Raw genomic sequence first — 10,214 nt, 5'->3', positions numbered from 1 at the left:
TATAAGAAATGAATCCAAGGTTGAAAAGTGACTGAAACTGTGCATCTGGCATTCTGGTGCCTTGGAAGAAGTTGAGATTTTAGAAGTTGGCAGAACTGAAGGCTTAGAGAACAAATGTGTCATGGACTCTGTCGACAAATTTTGTAGGAGGTTTTCCTCCTCCATGTTCCTTTGGAATAGGATTACTTTCCTCAACAGCGCCTTTTCCCCCACCCCTTGACCCCCCACCCCATGGTTGTTCTGTATAAATCATGGAATACTTTATCGCTTCCCTGTGTGTGCTGTTGTGTATGCGTGTATATGAATGAAGTTCCATAGTAACTGCAGCACACGGTTCTGGATGAGGTGACAGAGGGATGCCGCTTGGCACTGGCGGCCACATTGTCCTAGGTGTGAGCACAGAACTGATGGGATTGCATATGAAATAAGAGTTTTGTGAAGGAGTGGAGAAGGGTTAAGAAAATTTAGGAGCTGGTGAAATAACTGCATTTCCTCTCTCCAAAGGTTTATGTTCCTGGCAGAAAAAAAAACCCAACAAAACAAACCAACAACAACCCCCCTGCCCCAAGCAATCAAACAACAGCAAAAAAAAAAACAAACCCCAACCCCAAATCAACCCAACAAACCCAAATCAGAAAACCGCAAGCTGTACTACACAGGTTTTCTTGCCTGCTTCCCTAAGCTGTACAGTCTATTCGATTTCTTCTGCTCCTCCTGGAAAGCCTCAGGAACCAGGCACTGGCAGAAGCCGTGTTCAGAGACTGGCAGTCAAAGGTTTCATGGGGACGATGTGTTGCCCAGGTGCACTCTTTGCAGCCAGGATACTAGTTCCAGGCAATATTCCAATACTGTGAATATACTAATTTAAGAATAGAAAACAAAGTAGAGAACTCTAGCATCTTTAATTTATTTTTTGTTGAATGGTGGTTTTTGTTGAATAAAAAAAAATCAGAAAAAGGAAAATTTTCATTGAAAGGCAGTTTTCTTGTTATGAGAACATCAGAGATTTCAAAAATATCCCACTTCTTCATTAGAGTGGCAATTAAGAGCCACTCTAATTCTTTCTCGAGGAAAACAGGCATCTAGAATAATTAGTCACCTTAAGCCTACGCCAGTAACAAAATGCAGTTTTGAAATCCACCCCTAAATGCCTGAACTAACTAATGTTGTACTTACTAGTAGTACATGTAAAACAAATGGAGATGACGAACATTCATACCCTGCTCACCTGGCCGTTCTAGCTAAGTCTACCTTCACCTCCTTTTTGTTTAATTTGGTTCTACTCTTTGAAAAAACGTGACCACGGGTAACTATAGACTGGGAGGTTATAAAATCTCTGTCACGCTGAGGTCTTTAAGAGCAGTGTATAAACTGGTTAGGCATGGCTTATGGGCAGCAACTTAGGACTGGGGGATAAATTAGATGATTTCACAGGGTTTCCTGCAGCGCGAGGACTGTACAGAGAAAGCACCAATCTCCGTCCCAGGTGAGTTACAGAATCACAGAATTATTTTTACTAGAAGACATCTTTCAGATAATCAAGTCTAACTGTTAACCCTCTACTGCCAGGTCACCACCACTAAGCCATGTCCCTAAGCACCACATCTATATATGTTTTTTAAATACCTTCAGGGATGGCGAGTCAACCAACTCCCTGGGCAGCCTGTTCTAATGTTTGACAAAACTTTATGGAAAGAATTTTTTTCATAATATCCAATCTAAACCTCCCCTGGTGCAACTTGAGGCCATTTCCTCTTGTCCTATCACTCGTTACATGGCAGAACAGACTGATCCCCACCTTGCTACGATCTCCTTTCAGGTAGTTGTAGAGAGTGGTTAGGTCTCCCACCAGCCTGGTTTTCTCGAGACTAAACAATTTCAGTCCCCTCAGCTGCTCCTAAAAAGACTTATTCTCCAGACCCTTCACTGGCTTCATTGCCCTTCTCTGGACATGCTCCAGCAACTCAATGTCCTTCTTCTAGTGAGGGGCCCAAAACCAGGCACAGCATCCAAGGTACCACCTCACCAGTGTTGAGTACGGGGGGAAATCACTTCCCTGCTCCTGCTGGCCACACTTTTGCTGACACAAGCCAGGATGCCATTGGCCTTATTGGGCACCTGGGCACACTGCTGGATCATATTTAATTGGCTGTCAACCAACACCCCCAGGTCCTTTTCTGCTGGGCAGTTTTCCAGCCACTCTTCCCCAAGCCTGTAACACTGCAGGGAGTTGTTGTGGCCCAAGTACAGACCTGGCACTTGGCCAAGTTGAACCTCATACAATTGGCCTTGGTCTATCAATCCAGCCTGTCCAGATCCCTCTGTAGAGCCTCCTGATCATCAAACAGATCAACATACCCACCCAGTTTGGTGCCATCTGCAAACTTACTGAGAGTGCACTCGATCCTCTCATCCAGATCATTGATAAAGATGTTAAAGAGAACAGACCTCAATACTGAGCCCTGGGGAACACCACTGGTGATTGGGCACCAACTGGATTTGACTCCATTCACCACCACTCTTTGGGCCTGGCTATCGAGCCAGTTTTTTATCCAGCAAAGTGTACATCCATCCAAGCCATGAGCAGCCAGTTTCTCCAGGAGAATGCTGTGGAAAACAGTGTCAAAAGCTTTACTAAAGTCTAGGTAGAGAATGTCCACAGCCTTTCCCTCATCCACTAAGCAGGTCACCTTGTCATAAAAGCTGATCTGGTTAGTCAAGCAGGATCTGCCTTTAATAAACCCATGCTGACTGGGCCTGGTCACCTGGTGGTCCTGTATGTGCCATGTGATGGCACTCAATGACTTTCCACGGTGCTGAGGTCAGGCTGACAGGCCTGTAGTTCCCTTTGCAGTTCCTTCTGGCCCTTCTTGTAGCTGGGTGTCACACTGGCTAATCTCCAGTTGACTGGGACCTTCTCAGGTCACCAGGACTGCTGGTAAATGATGGAAAGTGGTTTGGTGAGCACTTCCGCCAGCTCCCTCAGAACCCTTGGGTGGATCCCATCTGGCCCCATAGACTTGTGTGCACCTAAGTGGTGCTGTAGGTCACTGATCATTTCCTCTTGGATTATGGGGAATTTATTCTGCTTCCTGTCTCTGTCTTTCAAGCTCAAGGAACTGGGCATTCAAAGAACTGGTCTTACTATTAAAGATTGAGGCAAAGATGGTATTAAGCACCTCAGCCTTTTCCTCATCTTTGGTCGTTATGTTTCACCCCACATCCAGTAGAGGATGGAGATTCTCCTTAGCCCTCCTTTTGCTGTTAATGTATTTATAGAAACATTTTTATTGGTTTTTATGTTACAACACATCCCCTCACTGATATGCTTGCATGATGTCTAGTTTATTCACAATTCAGTGATGCTCATTTCTATTACTTACAGAGACTCTAATAATACATTGCTATTGGAAATATACTGTCAGATAAAATAACAATGTGGAAAGGTGGATACTCTGAGTGTTGAGTTGGAAGGGACCCTGAGACAGTGACTTCCACATCTGCAGCATGCATGGGCAGAGAGGGAGAATAGAGCTGCTCACATGCCAAGCACAGCATCACTGCAGCATTACGCAATTAGTAACACATTTAATCTTCTAAGGGTCTGAGCTTGTCCACATCACACACACCACACACACCACACAGAGGAAACAAAGCCAGTTACGCATGTACTGTCCATCACCTTCTCAAAAACACAATGTTCATATCACAGGCATTATTCATATGCAAGTGTACATTACATTAATTCTTTAATTGGAACTTACAAGAAAGCAAGAGGTATGATCTAGATCCCAGTGTGTGCTGGAGGTGAGCTGAGTTCTCAGGAAGCTCGAGGTTGTAGGTGCTAGAATGTGTTTTCCTGAGCAGATCTTAGCATTCAAGAGCTGCCATACAAATTTTCTTGCTGAGAACAGACGAATGCTAGCCTGACCCTCAGTGAAACACGAGTAACTTCCACACTGTTTATTGCTAAGAGATGTGAGCATCCATATCTGCTGTGAAATATCGAGTATCCTCCTGCTGTGTTGCTAACAGAGCAGGCAGAAACCACTGAACAAACCCCACAGCTCCTGGGGTAGCAGATTACTCTGGACCATGCAGCTTTCAGACTTTGCAGTTAGTAAGTGTGCTAGGTATTATACTTTGTTCAGAGTTCTTATTTAAATCACTGACAAATAACAAATTTGTCAGCATTTACAATTAACTTCTGCTGAACAGCATTGTTAAGCACAGCTGTGCTTCCAGGTGCACCGATGCCATCCCAAGCACTCGAGACAGATGAGGATTTGCTGCTGTGGAAAGAGGTAAGCATCATCTGCCATATGGTATATTCCCATTTCTTCTGTGCCCATCCTTGCTACAGTCTCCAGTTTTTCTCTTGCATGAGTTCAGATGCTTTTTCTTCCAGTCCTGCCTCTCCTGAACATCTGCTATCCTGACATTAGCAAAGAGGTGAAACATCTTATTTTCCAGATTTTCTGAACATTGTTCAGGAGGTTGTTGAAGATGGGTGATAAGATGTCTTTCCAGGAAAAGGCTGTCTTGGTTCAATGGAAAGCTAAGTCTGATAAAAACTGTCCTTTAACTGTCAATGATGAGGCAGTCACTGTCCCTGGAAGTAACGCAGTGTCCCACTCAGTTTTATAGCCCATACACGATACAAAGGAATTGTTTCAACTCATCTAGTCTTATCTTGTTTCTTCTGTTCTCCACACAGGGCTGGGACAAAGTATTTAATCTTATCCTAGCCTCTCAATTTACTAGGTAGAGGATAATTTACTGTGTCAATTAGCCCCTCTAACTTTTTGCTACTGATCACTATCATAACTTCCACTGTCATCTTTGAAATGAAGATTTGTTTTGCCTCTAGGATGTGTCGTGTTAACCTGAGCTCTTCCTTGCCCTTTTGGAACAGATGGAGAAAGTAAATTTCCTCCTATTGTGGCCAATTCCTATTGTAAGGAGACACATCCCTTACTGTCAGCCCCCTTTAGTTCATTTTGGAAGTGTTGACTCAAACACCAAGATATTTCTAGACTGGCGCTTGGACAAGCACTGGTGATATTTATCTGCCGGGGAAAAGTGGTCTTTTGGGAAGTAAGGTCCTGATGGCTTAAAGGAGTTCACAACAATGGGTTATTTACATTCTGGATTGAAGAACGCTGTTTTATATGTTTCTTCATTTATTGCTAAGATTTGCTAGTTGTAACACAGAATTTATCCCTATGTCAACAGCATTGTGGTCCCTTATTTGTGTCTCACATCCTTTCATTTCTTTATGTTACTTAACCAACCCCAAACAACTCACAAGCTCTCACCCTTAGGTCACATTTCTGATATAGGAGAGAAAATCACTGAGAAGATGCATCAAGGATGACGGAAATTATTAAATTTTTATTTTTATTGTTTAAAAACAAATTAACAGAACCTGTGGTGCTTTCTCATTCCTTGCTTTGTCCAGACAGGTTTTAGCTGAGTGATACCTTGCCTTGCATTGTGTCCAACACAAAGCAGACTCTGGCTTGTCCTGCTAATGAATTATGGGAGTTCTCTAAGAGTCCAACTGCAAGCAAATAAACCACACCACAAAAAAGCCCCAACAAAAAAATGCCTTTCCAAGAAGAAACAGCAAAGCTTTAATTTAGGCTACCAAAATGACAGCAATTTCAAGATGAAAGGAAGAGAGCATGGGGAAGATGTGTTACCCACAAAAACTATTTGAAAGTGGAATTCTGTGAGCTATTAGCTCTCCCACTATCTCTGCTAATGCTTTCTTGTAGATCGTCTCTAGAGAAATGAATAATCTCTTGTTCAGATAAGCATTATTTGTTTATTGCTTTTTTCATGTAAAGTTTTCATTGCTAAGAAGTGTTCAGGTATTTTTACCTACAACAAATTCGTAAGACCTGTTGCATGCCTACTCTTTATTTATAAAAAAACACTTTTTGAATGCATCTATGAACTAGATGATTGGCAAAGCTTTTTGGCATCTAGGCAAACAGTATCAAATATTCAATGGAAGAAATGGTGCATACCAATGCAGGTTGCTATTAAGGCAATTTTAAAGATACATAACAAAAAGTTAAGCCTCTTTTTTTCATTATTATTAAATTGTGCATCTTTAGTTGGAGTACTGGACATTTTTTCTTTCTGTTTGAGCTTTCACCACTGGTAATATTACTTCCATGAATTCAAATATCCCTTGCTTCATTTCTTCTCCCTTCTTGATTAATAACTCTGCCAAAAATGATTCAATATTACAGGATTCTTTCATCTTGGAAAAGAAACAACAGAAAGAGGATGTGATTAATTGTCTACACAAAGTCATGAACATTAGGGAGATGAGGAGTGGGAATCACTTATTCATTAAGTCTTTCAAGACAAGATAAAGACAGCACCAAATGAAGCTAGTTTTGAAAAGACCGATCAAGACAAACAGAAGTGGTATTTCACAAGTTTATACAGGTTCAGAGAGAGACTGGTCAAATTCACAGCACAGAAATCCACTGTGGTTGGAGAGCATGGGTTTTACTACACCCCTGCTCTCTTCTTGGGCTTTTCCCTGAGTGCTCATGTATGGCCAGTTTTGGAGATAAGATGCAGAGCTAAATGGACATTTATTTTGATGCAGATGAAATGGCTGGTGGGGGTTGGGGCTTCTTGGTTTGCTTTGTGGATTTATTTTTTGTTTGTTTGTTTTGTGTCTATGTGTAACATTGCATTCTGTGCTGACATGTTTGATTTTAACAGCAATGACTTCTTCCACAGTGCTCTTTGAGTTTAGATCCCTTGAAATATATAGAAATATATCTCTTAGTAGCACTGTAATTTGGGAACCACTTCCCTTAAACAAAATCTTGTAAAGCTCCTCACTTGTCAAATAAATCAGTGCAAACCTCGTATATTGGCTGCAAATTGGCTAGCATGCATAAGGTGTGCTGCCGCATATCATTATCACTCAAGAGATGCACGTGTCAAACAGTTGCAGGCATGCTGGAATCCAGTTGGAAGGGTTGTGTTTTAGGACTCATTGAATTACTTGCTTTAGTTTTGTCATTTTCTTCCATTTTGTACAACCCAAAGATATCACAGAAGAAATTTAAATTAATAGTCCATACCCCAAATGATTAAAATCATAATCTAAAATACGACTTTGAGAAGATTACAAATCAGAGGTGCAAGTGGCAGGGATGAGGTGTCTATTCAGATCAAGCAAGTATATTTTTTAATATGGTTAAGGGCTTTTTTTCCCCTTGAATGTAAAATATTTCATGACTGTACCTACAAGGACTCCTTACAGTGGACAGACTTGCCATGCCTTTAGCTGCACTGAACTGTTTTTGAAAATATACATAATTCACTTGTTTTCATTAATCTGACTTTTAAAAAAAGGACTGCGTGAACTTTTACAGATAGACAATGCATGTTCTGCCTACCTGTCCAGAGATTCTCAGCCTCAGGTGAGTCAGACAGAGGTTATTTTATTATTCCAACACTATTTGTTACATGCAGTAGGGTTGGAAGTGTGATAGCTGAGTCTGTGTTTTCTTTGCATTAGGCATCCGGTGCACTGAGAGAACTTTGTTTTTTGGTCATGGGATTTCTCCAGAAACCACAGGTAACATACATGAAAGACTGTTTAACATTTATGAAGCCTGATCTGTCAGTATACCAGTGTCTACAACAAATTCAGAGGACCCAGTACCTTAAGTGTCACTTGGTGCTGGAAGTAATATTATCAATTCTTCCTCTGAAATGCTATGTGTCCTAATCCAACATCTATTAAAGATAACGGGGAGTCTCCAATGTTTGGGAAATCATCTCCAGGTTGGAACAAGCTTTCAAGTGTTTTTCTTGCTCTAGAGTAGAAAAATGAGCTCTCAATGGAAAAAGATATTTACTAATGAGACTCTAGGGATATACAAAGGAGCATCTGCTAAAGTCATTGACTCTTCTACTGGAGAGCAATCAGTTTTTGCTACAAAGTTTGAAAAGAGTAGTTACAATGATAAGAAAAGACATGTAATAGAACTGTCAAGGAAGGACAATATACTAATCCAGTACTGAAAAGTTTATAATGTAATCAAAATTGCCCATTATTATTCCTACAGGGTTTAGATGAAAAAGACAACACCAAAAGGGTAAGATCTCTACGTATGTTTTATGATCACACTAAAATTGTCAAGATAGTCATAACACTCTTGCCCTGTTTTGTAGTAAAACCCCACTTTTAATTTTTTTGAACAGTTCTTATTTCATTATTCTAAGGCTCATGACTCAGGCAACTCAGACATCACGGTAAGTGTCATAGCACCTCCTTGTGAGTATGTGTGTGCTGGTACACAAAACCAAGGTAATGCTCCCTTTTTGCAGTAGTCTCTCCAACTGAATAGCAAGCTCAGAACTGCGAGCTTTGTGTTAAAGATATAGAATATGTTTTAATAAAATGGAAGAGGATCATCAGTACTGTCCAAGTGTGCAAAAAACTAAACAAACAACCATAGAATCCCAACCGCATCTTAATCTTGTAGTTACCACAATGCAGAATAAGATCAAATGCTTGGTTTTGGTGCTGGAACATAACATATCAAGTGAAACAATGTAGATTTATAGAAGCTGAGAACACGACCATAAATACCTGGAACTCTTAATGAACTTTTATTAATTATTATTAAATTGTATGTGTCATAGTATTTGTCTCGGACTTGGGATTATATTTTAAATGAAGAATATTACTTTACAAATAGCCCACTATTGCTGCTTTCAAAATTTTCTCATAAGCCTAACTACATGTGATCCATTCTTGCTTTTAAAGTGCAAACATGAGCTGGTTTTTTTGTGCATCTGTGTGATTTTCTGTGCACCACAGGATTTTGAGAAAGTTAAACACGCATTTTTCTCATTTAAAAATCATTTTTATATGTTAATGTCTATTTTTGCCTTATTCTTTACATTTCTTCAGAAATATGAATTAGATTTCCTAGAAAGTAATATTGATGATATTGGGGTCAGTATTTTGATGTCAGGGAAGCTCTGGAGGTTTTACTGGTAATCAGGGCAGAGAGGAATGAGCTATTTCTGCTGCTGCTCATGCCTAAGCGGTTACTGTATGCCACTTTGTCCCCATCCTGAACACCTTAGCCCCTGCCTGTCCCCAGAGATTACTGTTTTCTCACTTCTTCTGGCTTAGCTGTTCAGGTGACCATTTCCTATCCCAGTACACAAAGGTACTAACTTAGGTGAGATACATTATTCTTTGGCTCTACTAACCTCTCTCCGCTGACTGCAAGACGAGCCCAAGTGCCCCGGTGGGGATGCCCTTTAACTCCTCTGCTATATGATAGACCTCTACTTTTTTAGCTATTATGATGTCACGTTGCCTACCTTAGGCAGACAGTGTAAAATTGGCTCTGAGTAGGCAAGTTCATTTTACTTATTAAATACATTATCACTCTGGCAACTCTAGGTACACCATAAATTGTATTTCTCTTTGTTCTATCACTTTTCTATGAAGTACTGTATAAAAATTGCATTATTTAAAAAATTATGTTTACATGAATTGAAGATTGAAATTGTTTGATGGAACATGGTTTTTTTACTTTATATCTCACTGTGGACCTCTCTCCACATGGTTGTGTGTTGCCAGGGTGGCACTTTACACTGCACACTATGCTGTCAGGCCATCTGCAAGCATAAAGTTTTGTTGAAGAAATTAATTTCTTGATTCGAGTTTGTCTTTTAGGTAGACTGACCAGTGCCATGGTTATGAATTTTACTAGAGAATGGATCCCTCTTGTGCATTATGGTCTAGCAAAAAAATAGTTTTTCTTGCTGCAATTTAAGTTATTTTGAAGTAAAATGAACTTCCCAGTATAATGGAGATTGAAGATGTGAACTTCCATAGTACATAACTGTAGAAATGTAGTGGGAGTACTGTATGGAAATAGTCTCTGTACCTCTCACAGAGGCTGATTAAAGTCTGAATAATTGCAATTGCTTGGGCGAGAAGTTTGTAAAGAGTTCTGAACTTTCAATGAGTAAAGATGAGGACGCATAGCTTTTCCCTCCATCGCTCTGTGAGTCACATTCACGGTGTAACTATAAATGTTGGTACCTGTTTGTGGTCAAGTCAGAATGTAAAAAAAGTAAGTTCCTTTATTAACATCTTCAGTCCTTTTTTGGTCCATGAGCCAATACTGTGGGAAAAGGCTTTT

General features: G+C 40.3%; 1 protein-coding gene across 1 annotated transcript in view; it reads left to right on the top strand.

The window, feature by feature from the left end:
- NMU (neuromedin U) overlaps positions 1-10,214 on the top strand; it is a gene marked incomplete at both ends in the record, with an annotated part of 17,453 nt that overhangs the window by 1,374 nt on the left and 5,865 nt on the right. The window contains 5 exons of the mRNA XM_010139224.1: positions 4,246-4,304; positions 7,413-7,460; positions 7,559-7,618; positions 8,112-8,141; positions 8,248-8,298. Coding sequence (XP_010137526.1) covers positions 4,246-4,304; positions 7,413-7,460; positions 7,559-7,618; positions 8,112-8,141; positions 8,248-8,298 — 248 coding nt within the window. The remainder of the gene's footprint in view (positions 1-4,245; positions 4,305-7,412; positions 7,461-7,558; positions 7,619-8,111; positions 8,142-8,247; positions 8,299-10,214) is intronic.

This window comes from Buceros rhinoceros, unplaced genomic scaffold, assembly GCF_000710305.1.
Source record: "Buceros rhinoceros silvestris isolate BGI_N320 unplaced genomic scaffold, ASM71030v1 scaffold2957, whole genome shotgun sequence".
Taxonomy (NCBI): Eukaryota; Metazoa; Chordata; class Aves; order Bucerotiformes; family Bucerotidae; genus Buceros; species Buceros rhinoceros.
The sequence above is the reverse complement of the archived record's forward strand: the minus strand, read 5'-3'. Positions and strand labels throughout refer to the sequence as shown.